This window comes from Hylobates moloch, unplaced genomic scaffold, assembly GCF_009828535.3.
Source record: "Hylobates moloch isolate HMO894 unplaced genomic scaffold, HMol_V3 SCAFFOLD_12, whole genome shotgun sequence".
Taxonomy (NCBI): domain Eukaryota; kingdom Metazoa; phylum Chordata; class Mammalia; order Primates; family Hylobatidae; genus Hylobates; species Hylobates moloch.
The window spans coordinates 52,248,534-52,270,379 of record NW_026652287.1 but is presented as its reverse complement, the minus strand read 5'-3'; the positions used below and the strand labels follow the sequence as shown (position 1 = coordinate 52,270,379).

The 21,846-nt window shown below is 51.4% G+C and overlaps 1 protein-coding gene across 2 annotated transcripts; it reads left to right on the top strand.

The window, feature by feature from the left end:
- Window positions 1–3,256: 3,256 nt before the first annotated feature.
- Window positions 3,257–21,257, top strand: TMEM161A (transmembrane protein 161A). Of its 2 annotated transcripts, none has more exons than XM_032170207.1 (12): window positions 3,257–3,330; window positions 6,891–6,994; window positions 8,584–8,664; window positions 9,038–9,135; window positions 9,284–9,440; window positions 11,505–11,656; window positions 19,185–19,245; window positions 19,336–19,479; window positions 19,583–19,696; window positions 19,838–20,012; window positions 20,144–20,240; window positions 20,691–21,257. In XM_032170207.1, the coding sequence occupies exons 1-12, from the start codon at window positions 3,328–3,330 to the stop codon at window positions 20,942–20,944; spliced, it is 1,440 nt and encodes a 479-aa protein (XP_032026098.1). In that variant the 5' UTR covers window positions 3,257–3,327; the 3' UTR covers window positions 20,945–21,257. The 2 variants fall into 2 exon arrangements, with proteins under 2 accessions (XP_032026098.1, XP_032026097.1); XM_032170206.1 differs by having other exon boundaries at window positions 19,583–19,720.
- The last annotated feature ends 589 nt before the right edge of the window (window positions 21,258–21,846 follow it).

Sequence of the window (21,846 nt, the reverse complement as noted above, 5' to 3'; positions counted from 1 at the left end):
TGGGACTACAGGTGCGTCCACCATGCCCAGCTAATTTTTTGTATCTTTAGTAGAGACGGGGTTTCACTATGTTGGCAAGGCTGGTCTCAAACTCCTGACCTCAGGTAATCCACCCACCTCGGTCTTCCAAAGTGCTGGGATTACAGGTGTGAGCCACCACTCCCGGCCTATTTTTTTAATTTTTATTACTCTTTTTTTTGTTGTTTTTTTTGTTTTGAGACAAAGTCTCACTCTGTTGCCCAGGCTGGAGTGCAGTGGCGGGATCTTGTCTCACTGCAGCTTCTGCCTCCCAGGTTCAAACGATTCTCGTGCTTCCCAAATAGCTTGGATTACAGGCGACTGCCACCACACTCGGCTAATTTTTGTATTTTCAGTAGAGATGGGGTTTCACCATGTTGGCCAGGCTGGTTTCGAACACCTGACCTCAAGTGATCCTCCCACCTCAGCCTCCCAAAATGCTGGGATTACAGGCATGAGCCACTGCACCCGGCCTATTTTTTATTTTTGAGGTAGGGTCTTGCCCTATTGCCCAGGCTGTACTGCAGTGGTGCAATCATAGCTCACTGCAGCCTTGATCTCATGGGTGCAAGCAATCCTCCTGCCTCAGCCTCCCAAGTAACTGAGACTACAGGTGCACACCACCTTGCCTAGCTAGGCTGGAGTGCAGTGGCAAGATCTCGGCTCACTGCAACCTCTGCCTCCTGGGTTCAAGTGATTCTACTGCCTCAGCCTCCCCAGTAGCTGGGACTACAGGCGTGAGCCACAACATCCAGCTACTTTTTGTATTTTCAGTAGAGACAGGGTTTCACCATATTGGCCAGGATGGTCTCGATCTCTTGACCTTGTGATCCGCCCGCCTCAGCCTCCCAAAGTGCTGGGATTACAGGCGTGAGCCACTGTGCCCAGCCTGCCCAGCTAATTTTTGTATTTTTTGTATAGTCTGGGTTTCCTCATGTTGCCCAGGCTGGTCTGGAACTCCTGCGTTTAAGCGATCTTCCCACTTTGGCCTCCCAAAATTCTTGGATTACAGGCATGAGCCACTGCACCCAGCCTCTTTTTTTTTTTCCTTGCCGTGTTGCCAGGGCTGGAGTGCTGTGGCATGATCATGACTCACTGCAGCCTCAAATTCCTGGGCTCAAGCAATCTTCCCACCTCAGCCTCCTGAGTAGCTGGGACTTACAGGCTTGAGCCACCACGTTGGGCTAATTTAACTTTTTTAAAATTTAATTTATTTTTTTTTAGAGATGGGGGTCTTGCTATGCTGCCCAGGCTGGTCTCAAAATTCTGGGCTCAAGTGATCCTCCAGCCTTAGCCTCCCAAGTAGCTGGGACTACAGGCATACGCCAAGCTACCATGCCTGGCTGGCCTCAGGTCTTCAACACTTCCCACCTGGTCCCTTCTGTCCCTTCCCCACTCAGGAGGGGTGAGCCACGGTCCTCATGGCAGTGATCAATGGCTGTGGAGGTCCAGCTGAGCATGCAGCCCCTGCCACCTCCAGCAGTGCCACTGCCACATGCATAGTGTTACACACAGATGATGCAAACTCTTCACCCAGTTACCTACCCTTCTGTTCTGAGGACCTCACCGACGATGACCCTGGACGTCCTTCCACATGGGCTGAAGAACTACCTACTCACTGGCACCCCAACCCCATACATCTGGACCAGGACCAGGGACTGAGCAGGAGGAAAAGGGTCAAGGTAGCGGGTACCTTGGGGGAAACTGAGGCATGGCCAGAGAGAAAGAGCCTTCCTAGCCTTTGGATCTCACCCTCACAGTGGACAAGAAGTCAGGCCAGTCCCTGATGTTAGTGCCCACAGGCTAAGCACTCAGTGTGAGGTCCATTAAACTATGGGCTGCTTTCTAAGGCTGGGAGCCCCCAAGGCCACAAGTGAGACTGGGCCGGCTTCTCCATCCCAGGGAGACTGCACTTTTGCCCTCCACCACGAGGTGGCGTAGGATGGTGCACTTAGGATTCAGCACTTGCCAGCCGAAGGTTAAAAAAATAAAATATAAACCAGGCCCGGTGGCTCACGCCTGTAATCTCAGCACTTTGGGAGGCCGAGGTGGGCGGATGACCTGAAGTCAGGAGTTCGAGACCAGCCTGATCAACATGGAGAAACCTCGTCTCTACTAAAAATACAAAATTAGCCAGGCGTGGTGGCGCATGCCTGTAATCCCAGCTGAGGCAGGAGAATCACTTGAATCCGGGAGGCGGAAGTTGCGGTGAGCCGAGATCGCACCATTGCACTCCAACCTGGGCAACAAGAGCAAAACTTCGTCTCAAGAAAAAAAAATTAATACATAAATACATAATAAAATGTAAAAATGAAAAGGTAATTACACGGGCCCCACACACAGGAACCCACCCCCATAAAGGTGCTCAGACACTCGGTCATACCCAATATATATCTACACTCAGGCAGACACACTCATCCACAGAAAAACAAATGGCAAAACCCAGGCACGAACACCAGAAGCCCTTTCCTCCTAGCGGTGAAATAAAGAACATCAGATCCCTGAAGCTGACATTTGGTCCTTGATCCAGCCATTCATGAAGCTGACACTATGGCTAGTATTTTCTGTCACATGAGTCAAAAACTTTCCTTTTTTGCTTGAATCCATTTTAGTTGATATTTTGTGGAGCACAGCCAGACTCCTAGCTGATAGAGATGAATAAGGCACTTGCCAGGTGAAAAAGATTGAGGCATTCTTTTTTGGTTTTGTTTTGTTTTTATTTTAAGATTGAGGCATTCTTGAATGTAGGATATTTACAAAGGCCTGGAGGTATGAGAGAGCATGGTGGGTGCAAGTTGTACTATAGGGTGCACAATAGTGCTAGCAGCAGATTTAAGTCAGGCAGAAGGGTCTGAATTCAGTCCGAGTACTTAGCCTACTTAGTACTTAGGAGTAAGGACTAAGTAAGTACTAAGTACTTCGTCTACTAAGTGGGAGCCATTCAATGTTCTTGATGGGGGGAGGGAGTTCTACTCTCAGAAACGTCCCTTAGGTAGGAATAAATGCTTTCGCTGCAAACCTTTGAGATAACTGTAGGTAAGAGAAGACAGCCTTAAGAGAGGTCGGCCACGCAGGCCTCCCAGACATAATCTTGACTTTGATCGATCAGAACCAGCGTGTCTGAACCACAATTTCCGGCATGCAACGCGAGCGGCCTCCTCGTCTCTGATGATTTGCCGGCTCAAAACATGCTGATTGGTCGCACGGGATGCTCGTTCAGACCAGAGTCGGGCTCTAATTGGTCAAGTTCCCGCGGAGTGCCCGGAGCTCCAGGCCGGTGGGTCAGTGCGCCGCGTTCTCGCACGCGTCATGGTGAGCGAGCGTCCTGCGAAGTGGGGGGCTCTGCAGGGCCGGGATCCAGCCGAGGGGGTGCAGGGAGACACTGAGGGAATGGAATGGGGTCTCTTCTTGGGGATTGGAGGCTCAGGGATTCGGGGGCACGCTGAAGGCCGTGTCCCTCTCTCTGGGGGCCCTGCTCTCGCTACAGGACCTCCGAGGGAGTCGGCGGGGGTCGTACGCAGGGGGACTGGAAGCCCCTAAGCGTTCTGGGGATTCTGCTCTCTGGAGACTTTTTAGGGGTCCTGCTGAGGGGTCGTGGTCCCACAGAGGAGACTGGGGACCCCAGCACATTTGGAACCTGGTTAAGGCGGTGTGGGGTCCTGTTGGGGGTCCACTCTGGGGACGGGGGTCCTGCAGGAGCGTGGGGGCCGCGCCAACAGGATCCATCGGGGGTCCCTGATATATCGGGGTGTGTGGAACGGGCAGGGGAAGCCGTGGGAGGTGGTCTCAGGGGGTCTGGATGGCCTCAGGGCGGGCAAGGTTCTCAGAGTGGGAGACAGGACAGTTGGAACCTTCAGGTCTCACGCGGCTCTGGGTCCAACCCATTGAGTATGTTCTTAAAACTTAGCCCAGCCCCTGGGGGTCAGGCTGGTGCAGGGAGATGGGGGACTCCCACAACCCTGACGGGACTGGCCTGGGCAGAGAGAGGGACGTGGAACTGGAGGGTCCCTGCCTGGGACCATCCCCGAGGAGGGGCGCTGGAGATGGCCCTGAAAGAAGGGCATTGATGGCCGGAATTATTGAAAGTGGGGCGTCGTCCCAGGCGGAGGTGCAGGACGCCGTAGGAGATGAGGACACGGGCTCCCGGGAATGAGATGGAGGGAGGTTGCATTGATTTTATCAGGGTTCTTGGGTTCGAGGATCGTAAATCCAGTGAAGAGAAAAGAAGGAGCTGATGGAAGACTCCAGAAAATCCTTGGAGATATCTGCAGAGCCCTGACCCTGAGACAGGAGGCTGGGTGGAGGGCAGGGCCATCAGAACATCCCTGGACAGACCTCTGGGAGCCTTAGGTGGAGAGATGCACCCCTCCACCACATTTTCCCTTGGGGGGTTTGGGGGGGGGTCATTGATGAAGAGCCCAAAGGTCCAGGAAGACCTCTGAGACTCCCTGGGTGCAGGGAGGGCTGAGGAGAGAGCTGAGCCGTGGGGAGGTGGAGGGGTGGTCTCTAGCTATGCCTGCAGGGTGCAGAACAGAGTTGGGGGCTGACTGTGAGACTGGGAAGGGCCTGAACCACCTGGAAGGGCACGGGATGATGGGTGTTGGGGTCTCCCAGGAGAGCCTGGAGGAGGCTACTGGTTGAGCTCAGCAGAGAGGTCTGGGCTGGAGGTGTCACTGTGCTGAGGTTGTGATAGGTTGGCTGATTAGGTGGTTAAAACCCCGGCAGGTCACAGGAGAGAGGTCGGAGAGAGAGGAGAAAAACAGACAGGGGGGGGGGGGGGGGGGAGGGGCGGGGCGGGGGGGGGGGGGGGGGCTTCAACAGCCCTGGCCCACTGGCTTGCAGGGGCCCATGGGCTGGCACCCATGGTCCTTAAGTGCCAGCCAGCCAGCCAGCCAGCTAGCCAGTCTGCACTAGGGTTCCAGGGAGGGTGAGCAATGAGGATTTAGAGATGAGAAAGATGGCGCTACCAACCTCATTACTGAAAAAAGATTTCTGGTCTCAGTTTACAAGTCACAGGCACAGAGAAAATGTCCTATTCGTTTGTTATTTTATGTATTTTATTATTATGATGATTTTGTTTTGAGACAGAGTCCCACTCTGTTGCCCAGGCTGGAGTGCAGTGGCGCAATCTCAGCTCACTGCAACCTCTGCCTCCTAGGTTCAAGCAATTCTGCTGCCTCAGCCCCCGAGTAGCTGGGATTACAGGTGCCCGCCACCATGTCTGGCTAATTTTTGTATTTTTAGTAGAGACAAGGTTTCATCATGTTGGCCAGGCTGGTCTCAAACTCCTGACCTCAAGTGATCAGCCCGCCTCAGCCTCCCAACGTGCTGGGATTACAGGCATGGGACACTGCACCTGGCCTCAGCAGTCATTTTGAATTACCGTGCTAGGGCCGGTACCCATCACGTTAGGGTTTTTCCGACTAAATTTAGCTTATTTATCCCTGATTAAAGGATCATTTTAATAATTAATTTTACTATTAAATAAACTTTATTTCATTTTGATGATAATACCAGAACATTAGTAGACAGCTCTCCTGAGCATAATTTTACATAATTATGTAATTACTGGCAGCAAATGGGTATTTACTGCATTCAAGTAGGAAAACCCAGCTTCACCACAGACTGATTCTTCTAAAACGTTTAAAAATAAGTATATGAAAATGTGTTCTGAATTAAGAACTGGGTGAGAAAATTCCTAATTAAAAAAAAACAGTCATAGCTGGGTGTGTTGGCACATGACTGTAGTCCTAACTGCTCGGTAGGTTGAGGTGGGAGGATCACTTGAGCCCAGGAGTTTGAGACCAGCCTGGGCAACGTAGCAAGACCCCATCTCTAAAAATAAAAATAGGCCGGACACAGTGGCTCATGCCCGTAATCCCAACCATTTGGGAGGCCAAGGCGGGAGGATTGCTTGGGCCTAGGAGTTCAAGACCAGCCTGGGCAACATGGAGAAACCCTGTCTCTACAAAATAGACAAAAATTAGTTGGGTATGGTGGCAGGTGCCTGTAATCCCAGCTACTAGGGAGGCTGATGTGGGAGAATCACTTGAACCTGGGAGGTTGAGGCTGCAGTGAGCACCCCAGCGTGCCACTGCACTCCAGCCTGGGTGGCGGAGCAAGACCCTGTCCTCCCCACCACTCCCCTGCCAAAAATAACTAACTAACTAAATAAATAAATAAATAAATAAATAAATAAATAAATAAATAAAATAAGCTCACCCCACTCAGACATGTAGGTCTTCACATCAAAACAGGAGGTGACCAGGAGCATAGACGCCCTTTCAAGGAGGTTAATTACAAAGGGAAGGAGAGGGAGGAGGGTGATGGAACCATCAGGGATCATTTAAGGTGGGAGATACTTAGGGGAAGGAGCTACCAGGTGAAGGAGAAAGCTAGACGCTCAACCGAGACTCAGTGGCTCCCTAAGTGGGAGTGCGGAGTACAGAAGGCAGTGGGAGCCGCTTTCACTGAGTGTGGCGGGCTCGTGGTTAGGGGCTGGAAGGTGGTGGTGAGGAATACAGGAGACTACATAGGAAGCACCCATTTCCAGATAAGAAAACTGAGATTCCGGGAAATTAATATTATACCTGAATCCATAGCGGAGGCGGGGGGCAAACCCCATGGTCTCCACTGCCCTACACTCCAGCTAGGTGGTGAGGGTGGGTGCTGATCTCTGGCGTGGGAGGGCAGGGCCAGGCTAAGTGAGTCCAGGCTTACCCCAGGACTCTCCCCTAAGAAGCCGCTAGAGCCTAAGAGGCTCGCCCTTCCCCCATCCGGCCTGACTTCTCTATAAATAGCCTGGGTTCCTACGGAGGGAGGGAGTTTGTGACCCTCTGGCAGGTGCTGCCAGTCATGTCCCCTCCCCGCAGGCGGTCCTCGGAGTACAGCTGGTGGTGACCCTGCTCACTGCCACCCTCATGCACAGGCTGGCGCCACACTGCTCCTTCGCGCGCTGGCTGCTCTGCAACGGCAGGTGAGCCCCGCCCCGGCGGTGGGAGGGGCCCGCAGAGTCACGCCCCCTTCTGGCTCCCCCCACGCCCCGCCCCACAAATTGCACAGCCTTGATTTTGGTTGGTGGGTGGTGGGGGGAAAAACGTTGTTGAGGTGTAATTGAAGTACAACAAGCTGCACATATTTGTTTTTTCTTTTTCTTTTTAGAGACAGGGCCTCACTCTGTTACCCGGTCTGGAGTGCAGTGGCCTGATCATAGCTCACTGCAACCTCAACCTCCTGGACTCAAGTGACTCCTGCCTCAACCTCCTGAGTAGCTGGGACTACAGGTGTGCGCCACCATGCCCAGATAATTTTTTAATTTTTAATAGAGATGGGGTCTTGCTAAGTTGCCCAGGCTGGTCTCAAACTCCTGGACTCAAGCAATCCTACCACTTTGGCCTCCCAAAGTGCTGGGATTACAGACGTGAGCCCCCATGCGTGACACAAACTGTATATATTTGAAGTACACAGTTGGACTTGTTTTGACAGATGTACACATGGGTGGAACCATCACCACACTCCCCGCGTCCCTCACTCTTCCTGCCTCCCTGTAACCCAGCCTTCCTTCCACCCTTGCACCTGCTAGAGCTTGCCCGCTCTGGTTTTTGTGCCTGTGTGGGTCTCTGATGCTTTCTGAGAATCTGGTGGCAACTGAATTCTCTCCTGAGAAAAATGTATGTGACAAAAACAAAGGCAAAAAAACACGTCAGAGATGATGGCTCAGGCCCATAATCCCAACACTGGGGGAAGCCAAGGTGGGAGGATCACTTGACTCAGGAGTTTGAGACCAGCCTGGGCAACATGGCAAGACCCTGTCTCTACAAAATATTTTAAAAATTAGCCAGGTATGGTGGCTTACACCTGTGATCCCAGCTAATCAGGAGTCTGAGGCGGGAGGATCGTTTGAGCTCAGAAGGTCAAATCTGCAGTGAGCTGAGATGGTGCCACTGTACTCCAGCCTGGGCGACAGACCAAGGCCTTCTCTCAAAAACAAAAACAAAAAGAAAGGCCAGGCAAGGTGGCTCACACCTGTAATTCCAGCCCTTTGGGAGGCTGAGGCGTGTGGATCACTTGAGGTCAGGAGTTAGAGATCAGCCTGGCCAACATAGGGAAACCCTGTCTCTACTAAAAATACAAAAATTAGCTGGGCATGGTGGCGCATGCCTGTAGTCCCAGCTCCTCGGGAGGCTGAGGCAGGAGAATCACTTGAACCCGGGAAGTGGAGGTTGCAGTGAGCCAAGATCATGGCACTGCACTCCAGTCTGGGTGACAGAGCGAGACTCTGTCTCAAAAAGAAAAGGAAAAAGAAAATAAAAGTTGCACACACCTGGCTTCCCCAGGAGAGTTAGCCAGCAGATTCAGGGGTATCCAAGCCCCCCGAGCCCACTCAGCCTAGATCTGTTGGCCTCACGATTTCCCCAGAATTTCCCCATGCTGTACCCTCACCTACCTCCCAGTGTTTCCCTGGCCTAGGCTACCCTCTAACTAGAATCCCTGGATTTGAGGTTCACTGCCTCAACCTCCCAACCCCATGCCTGAGCTTCCCTGACTGCCTGTCCTTGCTCTCAGTTTGTTCCGATACAAGCACCCATCTGAGGAGGAGCTTCGGGCCCTGGCGGGGAAGCCTAGGCCCAGAGGCAGGAAAGAGCGGTGAGTGAGCTGGGCCCCATCCCCAGCCTTGAGAGGGTGGCTTCTCCCCAGGAACGGCCTCACCCCTGCTGAGGGGGCTCCGGGCTCAGGCACACAGGACCGGCCCACCCATACTTCCAGGCGCTGATTGGGCACAGGTGAACCGGGGGACCCTAGTCCAAGGAGATGGTCACTGTCAAGTTAGCATCTGTTTCCTGGCAGTTTACTCTAGCCAGTCCTGTGGCCGGGGTGGGGGTTGGCACATCCCATTATGCAGAGGAGCCGAGGCTGTGGGAAGAGATGGTCTCCAGGCCAGCTGCTCTGAGCTCTGAGGGTGGCTGGCCCCAGTGGAATGCGTGCTCACTGTCCCCCTTGCTTGTCACCATCCTCCCAGGTGGGCCAATGGCCTTAGTGAGGAGAAGCCACTGTCTGTGCCCCGAGATGCCCCGTTCCAGCTGGAGACCTGCCCCCTCACGACTGTGGATGCCCTGGGTAATAGCCCAGTCCCATCCCTAAACTCTACTCCTTCAGCCCTGAAGGCCCCCACACCTTCATGGGGGTGGGGAGGATTTGAAGGAAGAGTGTTCTATGGGGAGGGGAGCGAGCTGGGCCCCAGGGCTTAGCAGAGTGCCCCCCGCAGTCCTGCGCTTCTTCCTGGAGTACCAGTGGTTTGTGGACTTTGCTGTGTACTCGGGCGGCGTGTACCTCTTCACGGAGGCCTACTACTACATGCTGGGCCCAGCCAAGGAGACTAACATCGCCGTGTTCTGGTGCCTGCTCACGGTGGCCTTCTCCATGTATCCTTCCTCTCTGCTCCCTGCCAGTGGGGTGGGTGGGAGCAGGACCTGAGCTTCCCTGGTTCCCCTAAACTGGTGTGGCAGTTTTCACCTGCTGTGCCACAAACTTCCCCAAGCTTGGTGGCATGAAGCAGACATTTTATGTGCTCTGGCTCTGTGGGTGGACAGACTGGGCTGGGCTCAGCAGGTCGGTTCATCTCCACTCCACATGGTCATGCCCTTTGGTGGCAGTAGAAATGCCAGGAGGCAAGAGGGAGTGCCTTGCCCAAAGTCACCCACCCCATCCCTGTTCTTTCTACCACATTCTCCTTGTTTAAGGAAATCACCAGGCCAGTCCACAATCAGGGTCAAGAAAGATATGGTCCCTTGGCAAAATTTTAAAATATATATACTCCAGCCACAGTGGCTCAAGCTTGTAATCCCAGCACTTTGGGAGGCTGAGGCAGGCAGATCGCCTGAGGTCTGGAGTTCGAGACCAGCCTGGCCAACATGGTGAAACCCCATCTCTACTAAAAATACAAAAATTAGCCAGGCGCAGTGGCTCATGCCTGTAATCCCAGCACTTTGGGAGGCCGAGGCAGGTAGATCACCTGAGGTCAGGAGTTCAAGACCAGCCTGACCAACATTGAGAAACCCCTTCTCTACTAAAAATACAAAAATTTCCCAGGGGTGGTGGCGCATACCTGTAATCCCAGCTACTCAGGAGCCTGAGGCAGGAGAATCACTTGAACCCAGGAGGTGGAGGTTGCAGTGAGCCAAGATCACGCTATTGCACTCCAGCCTGGGTGACAAGAGCGAAACTCCGTCCCCCCCAAAAATTGTGTGTGTGTATATATATGTATGTATACATATATATATACACACACACACACGTATGTATGTATGTACATGTATATATATTTGTTGTTGAGACAGGATCTTGCTTTGTTGCCTAGGCTGGTCCTGACCGGCTTCAAGTGATTCTCCTGCCTTGGCCTCCCAAAGAGAGCAAACACATGACTTTGGGGACCCAAGTCTGAGGAAGCACAGGAAGAATGCTACTCCTGTGACTTTTGGAGAGGGAAACCTGTCTCAAAATCCACTGGTTCCCCAAATTCCCGTGCTTTTTTTTCTTTTTTTTTGAGATGGAGTTTTGCTCTTGTTTCCCAGGCTGGAGTGCAGTGGCATGACTTAGGCTCACTGCGTCTCCTGGGTTCAAGTGATTCTGCTGCCTCAGCCTCCCAAGTAGCTGGGATTATATGCATGCGCCACCACGCCCGACTAATTTTTGTATTTTTAGTAGAGTCTGGATTTCACTATGTTGGTCAGGGCTGGTCTCAAACTCCTGACCTCAGGTGATCTATCTGCCTCAGCCTCCCAAAGTGCTGGGATTACAGGCATGAGCCACTGCGCCTGGCCTGTTTTTGTTGTTCTTGTTGTTGTTGTTGTTTTTTGAGACAAGATATCCCTCTGTCGTGCAGGCTGGAATGCAGTGGTGCAATCAGGGCTCACTGCAGCTTCAAACTCCTGGGCTCAAGCTATCCTCCCACCTCAGGCTCCCCAGTAGCCAGGACCACAGGGGCTACCACCATGCCCAGCTAATTTTTAATTATTTTTTGTAGAGATGGGGGTCTCACTATGTTACCCAGGCTGGTCTTGAACTCCTGGGCTCAAGTGATCCTCCTGCCTTGGCCTCCCAAAGTGCTGGGATTACAAGCATGAGCCACCATGTCTGGCCCCCATGCTGCATTTTGAGGGCAGATTGGAGATGAAGCCCTTCTATATCTGATTGCTTTTCCAAGGGATGTGAAGTAGGTGAGGTGGGTGAAAGAGGCAGGGTCACCCAGGGCGGGAGGCTGAACAGACATGGTGGCCTGATGAGGCCATCTCCCACTCAACAGGAACCCCCAGCCCACATCCTGATCTGGGATCCAGCACCCCAAAACTGAACTCCTCTAGGTCATCCCCAAGGCCTATTTGTGCAGCAGTGCTTGTTCCCTGGAGTTGCGGGGTCCCAGATGGGGTGTGGTGAAATGGGCAGAGTGGGGCAGTGGCATCTGAGGCCTCCTTAGCTCCAGCCTCCAGCAAGATGTTCCTGACAGTGACACGGCTGTACTTCAGTGCTGAGGAGGGGGGTGAGCGCTCTGTCTGCCTTACCTTTGCCTTCCTCTTCCTGCTGCTGGCCATGCTGGTGCAGGTGGTACGGGAGGAGACCCTCGAGCTGGGTCTGGAGCCTGGTAAGTGCAGCCCCCAACGTGGGGCCACCGCAGCTGTCACTCGCTCATGTAATCTGACAAAGATGGTTTAACTGGCTCGGTGTCCAGCACAAGTAGGCAAAGGAGTGGGCTCCTGGGGTGAAGGCAGTCCCCATTAGTGACCATCTCAGCTCCTGAACCTTGTTGGGCTTTGGGGAAGACAGGACATTCCCTTTCTCACTGTCTCTGATGGACACTCATGGCTATAGCTCTGTTTTCTTTTTTTTTTGAGATGGAGTTTCACTTTTGTCACCCAGGCAGGAGTTCAGTGGCACGATCTCAGCTCACTGCAACCTCCGCCTCCTGCATTCAAATGATTCTCCTGCCTCAGCCTCCCAAGCTGGGATTATGGGTGCGCACCACCACACCTGGCTAATTTTTGTATATTTAGTAAAGATTTTGTATATTTAGTATATTTTGTATATTTAGTAAAGATGGGGCTTCACCATGTTGGCCAGGCTGGTCTCAAACTCCTGACCTCAGGTGATCCGCCCACCTCAGCCTCCCCAAGTGCTGGGATTACAGGTATGAGCCACTGTGTGTGGCCTCTTTTTTCATTTCTTAAAAAAAATATTTATTTATTTATTTTTATCGAGACAGGGTCTCACTATGTTGCCCAGGCTTGTCTCACACTCCTGAGCTCAAGCGATCTGCCTGCCTCAGCCTCCCAAAGTGTTGGTATTATAGGTGTGAGCCACCGTGCCGGCCTCTTAAATGATCCTTTTAACATATAATTTGGACCTCATCACTTCTCTGCCTGGCACCACACTCCCCGGGTCTTAGGAGAAAGACCATAGTCCTCACCGTGGCCCACATGACCCTGCTGACCACTTGAGTTTTACCTTCTCTAATTCTCCCTGCCTTTCAGTTTTTTAAATTATATATGTTTGATATATACAAAGAAGATGTGTATGTCAATTATAAAGCAAAATAATAATATGAGTACCTGCAAACCTACCCCTCAAATAATAAGTAGGTGGGGTAGTGACTGCACCAATCTCCCAGGGGGGCAGTAAGGTTTAAATGAATCAAGATCCATCGATAGGGCTTGATTTTTGCCAACCTAGCCCTCGTCACGTGGAATGATGCCCTCTGTGGCCTTTACATGCATTTCTCTGATTACCAGGGAAGTTGAGCACCTTTTCCTGTTTATTCATGATTCATGTCTCTTCTGTGAAATATCTGTGAAATACCTGTTCACATTGTTGCCCATCTTTGTATCTTTTTTCTCTTTGAATTTTTTTTCATTGTGGTAAAATAGACAAAACAAAATTCACCACCTTAACCATTTTTAAATGTTCAGCTCAGAGGCATTAAGTATATTTAGATGGCCGAGCATGGTGGCTCATGCCTGTAATCCCAGCACTTCGAGAGGCTGAGGCGAGCTGATCACCTGAGGTCGGGAATTCGAGACCAGCCTGATCAACATAGAGAAACCCTGTCTCTACTAAAAATACAAAGTTAGTCAGGCGTGGTGACACATGCCTGTAATCCCAGCTACTTGGAAGGCTGAGGCAGGAGAATTGCCTGAACCCGGGAAGCGGAGGTTGTGGTGAGCCAAGATCGAGCCATTGTACTCCAGCCTGGGCAACAAGAGTGAAACTTGTAATCCCAGCACTTTGGGAGGCTGAGGCAGGCAGATCACGAGGTCAGGAGATCGAGACCATCCTGACTAACATGGTGAAACCCCGTCTCTACTAAAAATACAAAAAATTAGCCAGGCGTGGTGGTGCACATCTATAGTCCCAGCTACTTGGGAGGCTGAGGCAGGAGAATGGCGTGAACCCGGTAGGCGGAGCTTGCAGTGAGCCGAGAATGCGCCACTGCACTCCAGCCTGGGTGACAGAGCAAGACTCCATCTCAAAAAAAAAAAAAAAAAAAAAAAAAAAGTCTATTTAGATTGTTGTGCAACCATCACCACCGTCCATCTCCACAACTCTTTGCTCTTGCAAAACTGAAACTCCAGCCCATTAAACACTAACTCCCTGTTCCTCCTTCTGCAGCCCCTGACACCCACCATTTTATGTCCTGTCTCTGTGAATGTGACCACTCTGGGTTCCTCATATAAGTGGCATCATACAGTATTTGTCCTTTTGTGATGGGCTCGTTTCAGTTAGCACAGTGTCCTCAAGGCATATCCATGTTGTAGCAGGTGTTAAAGTTTTTTTTTTTTTTTTTCTTTTTTTGAGACAGAGTCTCACTCTGTTGCTCAGGCTGGAGTGCAGTGGTGGCATGATCTCCACTCACTGCAACCTTTACCTCCCGGATTCAAGTGATTCTCATGCCTCAGGCTCCCGAGTAGCTGGGACTACAGGTGCCCACCACCACACCCAGCTAATAATTTTTTTTTTTTTTTTTTTGAGACAGAGTCTTGCTCTGTCACCCAGGCAGGAGTACAGTGGCATGATCTTGGCTCACTGCAACCTCCACCTTCTGGGCTCAAGTGATTCTCTTGCCTCAGCCTCCCTAGTAGCTGGGATTACAGGTGTGCGCCACCATGCCTGGCTAATTTTTGCATTTTTAGTAGAGATGGGGTTTCGCCATGTTGGCCAGGCTGGTCTTGAACTCCTGACCTCAGGTGATCTGCCCATTTTGGCCTCCCAATGTGCTGGGATTACAGGTGTGAGCCACCACGCCTGACCACACCCAGATAATTTCTGTGTTTTTAATAGAGACGGATTTTGCCATGTTGCCCAGGCTAGTCTCGAACTCTTGAACTCAAGCAATCTGCCAGCCTCGGCCTTCCAAAAGTGCTGGGATTACAGGTGTGTACCACTGTGCCCGGCCCATTTTATATTTTATATTCCTAGCAGCAGTGCACAAGTGTTCCAAATTTCTCCACTTCATTGCCAATACTTCTTTTCATTTGACCACTATTTGCATTATTTTCTATCTGCATACATGCATCACACTTTCTTTGCTGAGCCATCGAAAGTAGTTGTAAGCATAACCTCTAGTGTCTTGAATAAATGGAAGTTGATTATTTTAGTTGATATTTGTCTTAAAAAATATCCTTCCCTAAAATCAGAAAGTCATTCTATATTTTCTTTTTTTTTTCTTTTTTTTTTTTTTGAGACGGAGTATCGCTCTGTACCCCAGGCTGGAGTGCAGTGGGCGATCTCGGCTCACTGCAAGCTCCGCCTCCCGGGTTCACGCCATTCTCCTGCCTCAGCCTCCCAAGTAGCTGGGACTACAGGCGCCCGCCACTACGCCTGGCTAATTTTTTGTATTTTTAGTAGAGACGGGGTTTCACTGTGTTAGCCAGGATGGTCTCGATCTCCTGACCTCGTGATCCGCCCTTCTCAGCCTCCCAAAGTGCTGGGATTACAGGCATAAGCCACCGCCCCCGGCCAGTCATTCTATATTTTCTTCTAAAATATTTCGGCCAGGTGTGGTCGCTCGCCCCTGTAATCCTAGCATTTTGGGAGGCTGAGGTGGGTAGATTGCCTGAGGTCTGGAGTTCCAGACCAGCCTGGTCAACATAGTGAAACCCCATCTCTAGTAAAAAATACAAAAAGTAGGCCGGGTGCGGTGGCTCACGCCTATAATCCCAGCACTTTGGGAGGCCGAGGCGGGTGGATCACGAGGTCAGAAGATCGAGACCATCCTGGATAACACAGTGAAACCCCGTCTCCACTAAAAATACAAAAAATTAGCCGGGCGTGTTGGCGGGCACCTGTAGTCCCAGCTACTCGGGGGGCTGAGGCAGGAGAATGGTGTTAACCCAGGAGGCGGAGCTTGCAGTGAGCTGAGATCACGCCACTGCACTCCAGCCTGGGCAACAGAGCAAGACTCCATTTCAAAAAAAAAAAAAAAAAGCTGGGTGAGGTGGTGTGAACCTGTAATCCCAGCTACTTGGGAGGCTGAGGCAGGAGAATCGCTTGAACCCTGGAGGCGGAGGTTGCAGTGAGCTGAAATCACACCATTGCACTCTAGCCTGGGTGACAAGAGCAAGACTCCATCTTAAAAATCAATAAATAAAATAAAATATTTCAACTTTTACATTTCATATAAGCTCCTAAACTCCTCACTGTTGCTGATGGACAGTGACATTAATTTCTGTGTTATCACATGGGGTCAAATTTGAGTGTCTCCATGGACTAACCTTGCTAAAGAATTATATTTTTATTGAATTGCAGATTCTTTTTGGTTTTCTTTTGTCCTGTCTGATCCTTCCCCTTTGGTGTGGCTAGGACCTCTGGATTTTAGAACAGTACTGACGTACCTCCTTTTCTCGTTTCCAATTTCTCAGTTAGCTACTTGGCTCATAAATTTTCAGTCTTTGCTAATTTTATAGCATATATAGCATTTAATGCTATATATATTTTACCAGGTCTCACTTTTGTTCACCTAGTTTTTTTTTGTTTTTGTTCTTGTTTTGAGATGGAGTTTTGCTCTTGTCACCCAGGCTGGAGTGCAATTGTGCAATCTCAGCTCACTGCAACCTCTGCCTCCTGGGTTCAAGCAATTCTCTTGCCTCAGCCTCCCGAGTAGCTGGGATTACAGGTGCACGCCACCACACCTGGCTAATTTTTGTATTTTTAGTAGAGACGGGGTTTTACCATGTTGGCCAGGCTGGTCTCAAACTTCTAACCTCAGGTGATCCACCAACCTCGGCCTCCCAAAGTGCTGGGATTACAGGTGTGAGCCATCAATGCCTGGCAGTTCACCCAAGTTTTGACTGATATTTTTTATTATTCTGTTTGGGGTGTTTTAACATTTCCCTTCTGATTTCTGTAGAGATGGGGTCTTGCTATGCTTTGACCTATGGATTATTAAATATTTTTAAATTTTTCAAACATACACCTTTAAAAAATACATATTTATTTCTAGCTCAATTGCACAGATGGTCTATTTGAAATAATTTCTTTAAAATTTGGTAAGATTTGGCCTATGGCCTGGAATGTGATCAGATTTTGTAACTATTCCATGTTTTCTTGAAGGACATATTCTGTTGTTGTTGTTGTTTTGCCTTTTTTCACATGTTCTAATTGAAGGATATATTCCCTGGCTCTATGAGTTTAATAAATTCAAATCTCCATCTCGCCTAACCTTTTGTCTGTGACTTATCAGTCAGCAGAAGTTAATCTCCCTCTGGGACAATAGAGCTGTCAATTTCCCTATCAATTCTGTCAGTGTTTTCTTTATATATTTTGTAGCCTATTCACAAGGTGTTCACAGATTTAGAACTGCTACATTTTCCTGGTGAATCAGCCATTTTATCATGATGTATGGAACCCTTCTATCTTCTAATACTACTTTTTTTTTTTTTTTTTTTTTGAGACAGAGTTTTGCTCTTGTTGGCCAGGCTGGAGTGCAATGGCGTGATCTCGGCTCACTGCAACCTCCACCTCCTGGGTTCAAGCAATTCTCCTGCCTCAGCGTCCCAAGTAGCTGGTATTACCCGCCACCACGCCCAGCTAATTTTTGTATTTTTAGTAGAGCCAGGGTTATACCATGTTGGCCAGTCTGGTCTCGAACTCCTGACCTTGTGATCCGCCTGTCTTGGCCTCCCAAAGTGCTGGGATTACAGGTGTAAGCCACCATGCCCGGCCTATTCTAATACTACTTCTTAGTCTAGTTTGGCTGGTAGTAGTATAGCCTTTCTAGCTTGCGTTCTTTTGATTAGTATTTGCTGTATCTTTTTAACATCCCTTTACTTTCAATCTTCCAATGACTTTATGTCAAGGTATGTCATCCTTTAAAAAACATGTAGCTGGATATTTTCAATGTAGTCTGACAGTCTTTGTCATTTAACTTTAAAGTTTAGTCTATTTACATTTATTGTGATTACTGACATATTTGACTTTGTTTCTACCATCTTACTTTTTTGCTTTCTATTTGTTCCTTTTCTGTTGTTGCAGTTGACATTGGCTGTCAGCCTGATTGTTGTTCCTTTATAGGTGATCTGTCTTAACTCCCTGGCTGCTTTGTGATTTTTTTGTTTTTGGTGTTCTGCAGTTTCACTCCATTGTGTCTAGGTATGGATTTCTTTTTATTTACATGGTTTGATATACTTTGTGTGTGTCTTTCATTCTGCAAATTTCTCAACCATTCTCTTCCAGTAATTCCTTTTATTCTTCATTCCTTCTCTCCCTTCCCTCTGGGGCTCTGATTTGATTTGCATTGGGCTTTCTGTTCTGTCTTCCTTATCTCTTAGCCTCTCTTCATATTTCTCACCTACTTGTTTTTCTGAGTTGGAATCTGAGTGATTTCTTCAGATCTGTCTTCCAGTTCATCAGTTCCTTCTTTGGCTGTTCCTAATGTGCTGTTTAACAACCTATTATTTCAATACTTACATTTTCCCTTTAGAAGAGTTTAATTTGGTTCCTTTGCAACTCTACCCAGTCATCTGAAGGAAGTCTCATGTCACCTGTTCTGTGATTACAGCTTTCATTTCCTTAGTCATTTAACACATAATTGACAGCACCAATTTCTGAAGTCTTTGAGACCTAAACTTGACTGTTGTTTTTCTGTTAACTCTCCTTTATGGTGATTTGTTTCCTTATGCTTTTGGTGATTTTGCCTGTGAGCTCATATGAATTTTCTCCTTTTTTTTTTTTTTTTGACAAGGTCTCGCTCTGTGCTGGAGTGCAGTGGCATGATCTCAGCTCACTGCAACCTCCACATCCTGGGCTCAACCCATCCTCCCACCTCAGCCTTCACAGTAGCTGGGACTACAGGCGTGCACCACCACCCCTGGTTTTGTATTTTTTGTAGAGGTGGGGGTTTTGCCATGTTGCCCAGGCTGGTCTCAAACTTGTGAGCTCAAACCATCCACCCACCTTGGCCTCCCAAAGTGCTGAGACTTACAGGTGCAAGCCACTGCACCCAGCCCTGCTCTTAATTTTTGGAAAATCTTGGGTCCTGAATTGAGGATTCCTTCCTCCAGGAGGACTTTAGTTTTCTCCTGCAGGAGTCCTTCATCCCCCTCTAGATTCCTTCTATAACCTAGGGAGCTCAGGCTCAACAGATACCCCTGAATGTTCCCAGCCCAATGAGGAGTGTCTGCCTGGTACATTGTTTCTTTTTCTTTGAGACTGAGTTTCACTCTTGTCCCCCAGGCTAGAGTGCAATGGTGCAGTCTCGGCTCACCGCAACCTCCGCTCCCCATGTTCAAGCCATTCTACTGCCTCAGCCTGTCAAGTAGCTGGGATTACAGGCACCCGCTACCACGCCCAGCTAATTTTTGTATTTTTAGTAGAGATGGGGTTTCACTATGTTGGCCAGGCTGGTCTCAAACTCCTGATCTCAGGTGATCCGCCTGCCTCGGCCTCCCAAAGTGCTGGGACTACAGGCGTCAGCCACCGCTCCAACCTTGTTTCTTATGAAGAGTGCTGTGTAACTAGAGCACAAAATTGTCCTTGTGCCTGGCTCAGGGCCTGGCAGACCCTTGTGCATTCCTACTTGGGGAGCAAACGGATGCCTGAGGGATGGGGGGTTAGGGAACAGAGTGGCCTTAGAGACCCTAGGTATTCACTCTACTCGGTCCTCTTCTTATTGTCCCCAGGTCTGGCCAGCATGACCCAGAACTTAGAGCCACTTCTGAAGAAGCAGGGCTGGGACTGGGCGTGAGTCCTGGGAAGGGGGGAGAGGGGCAAGGGCAGGCTGGGACCCTCCCAGGGTCCCACAGGCAGGCTCGTGACCTGGTGTTCTCCTAGGCTCCCTGTGGCCAAGCTGGCTATCCGCATGGGGCTGGCGGTGGTGGGGTCTGTGCTGGGTGCCTTCCTCACCTTCCCAGGCCTGCGGCTGGCCCAGACCCACCGGGACGCGCTGACCATGTCGGAGGACCGGCCCATGCTGCAGTTAAGTGGGTCGCTTGGTGGGTGGGGGGATTAGGAAGCTTAAGGGAGAGACTGGAGGAGAGGGGGTGCCCAGGCCTCACTCTCTCATGCCCTCACCCCCCAGGTTCCTCCTGCACACCAGCTTCCTGTCTCCTCTGTTCATCCTGTGGCTCTGGACAAAGCCCATTGCACGGGACTTCTTGCACCAGCCGCCGTTTGGGGAGACGCGTTTCTCCCTGTGCGTATTGGGTGGGGCTAGGAGGTAACTGGGACTCCCCTGGGTGCCCCAGCCTCTGAGATTCAGGGAGGAGCCTGGGGAAGATCCTGGGGGGTCGGGGGCGGCCTTCTTAGTCCCTTGCCCCCGCCCCTCTCCGCACAGGCTGTCCGACTCTGCCTTCGACTCCGGGCGCCTCTGGTTGCTGGTGGTGCTGTGCCTGCTGCGGCTGGCGGTGACCCGGCCCCACCTGCAGGCCTACCTGTGCCTGGCCAAGGCCCGCGTGGAGCAGCTGCGAAGGGAGGCTGGCCGCATCGAAGCCCGTGAAATCCAGCGGAGGGTATGGACGCCCCGATGACCTAGGCCAGCGGGAACTTGGGGCTCAGGATGGGGTTCCTGGTCCTTTGGGCGTGGAGTCGTCCCAAACCCAGAAGGCCTCCTGCTGCAGCCACCCCCGCTACCTGCCCACAGGTGGTCCGAGTCTACTGCTATGTGACCGTGGTGAGCTTGCAGTACCTGACGCCGCTCATCCTCACCCTCAACTGCACACTTCTGCTTAAGACGCTGGGTGAGATGCTACGGTGTGGGGGTGGAGGAGGGGCGGGGCTGGAAGATAAAACGAGTGGAGGTGGAGTCTGGAGGGGCCCGGAGGAGGAGGCGGGGCCTGGGCAGGAGGCGGGGACTGTGGTGAGGCAGGGTCTGAGCAGGAGGTGGAGTTTGGGATGGGGTTTGCCTTAGGAGGTGGAGCCTGGGAAGGGGTTGGGTCTTGGCAGGAGGTGGGGCCTGGGGAAGGGGCAGGGCACGTAGTGAGGCAGGATCTAAGCAGGAGGTGGGGCCCAAGGTAGGGCTTGCCTTGGACAGGGGGCAGCGCCTGAGGGGGTAGAGGTTGGGCAGGAGGTGGAGTCTGAGACAGGGGTGGGAGTGTCTGCAGGAATGGACCCGGACCCCCAGGCCAGCCCTGTCCCTCGCCCCCTCCCCCGTTTCTCCACTCATACCTCGCTTCATCCTCTTCTCCTAGGAGGCTATTCCTGGGGCCTGGGCCCAGCTCCTCTACTATCTCCCGACCCATCCTCAGACAGCGCTGCCCCCATCGGCTCCGGGGAGGACGAAGTCCAGCAGACTGCAGCGCGGATCGCCGGGGCTCTGGGTGGCCTGCTTACGCCCCTCTTCCTCCGTGGCGTCCTGGCCTACCTCATCTGGTGGACGGCTGCCTGCCAGCTGCTCTCCAGCCTGTTTGGCCTCTACTTCCACCAGCACTTGGCAGGCTCCTAGCTGCCTGCAGACCTTCCTGGGGCCCTGAGATCTGGTCCTGGGGCAGCGGGACACTAGCCTGCCCTCTCTGTGTGTGCCCCCGTGTCCTCAGCTGCAAGGTGGGGCCGGACTCCCCGGCGTTCCCTTCACCACAGTGCCTGAGCCGCGGCCTCCCTTGGACGCCGAGTTTCTGCCTCAGAACTGTCTCTCCTGGGCCCAGCAGCATGAGGGTCCCAAGGCCATTGTTTCTGAAGCCTGTGTGCCAGGTTTGAGTGGTGAGGGTGATGCTGGCTGCTTTTCTGAACAAATAAAGGAGCACGCCGATTTTTACAAACACTGTCCGAGTGGTTTGGGACTCGGGCGTGTGCAGGGTGGTAGCTGCCTTGCACGTCCCTGTGGCACCTGCCCGGGTGCAGGGTGGGGGCCGCGCAGGAGGGAGAGAGGAGCAGGACTGAGAGGGGAGCAAAGGTCTGGGAGGAGAAAGGAAAGCGAGAAGGAGGCCAGGCTCGGTGGCTCACGCCCGTAATCCCAAATCCCAGCACTTTGGGAGGCCAAGGCGGGCAGATCACTTGAGGCCAGCAGTTCGAGACCAGCCTGGTCAACGCATGGTGAAACCCAGTCTTTACTAAAAATACAAAAATTAGGCATGGTGGCGCATGCCTGAAGTTCCAGCTACTGAGAAGGATGAGCCAGAAGAGTCTCTTGAACCTGAGAGGTGGAGGCTGCAGTGAGCCGAGATCATGTCACACTCCAGCCTGGGTGACAGAGTGAAACTCTGTCTCAAAAAAAAAAAGAGGAAAAGGAGGAAAAAGAGAAGAAATACAAGTGTCCCAGGAAAAGTCCAAAAGCAGGATGGAAGAGACCAAAAATCAGGGGAAGGTGGAGTCCCAGCTGAGAGGGCAGGTGAAAGAAACGCACCATGA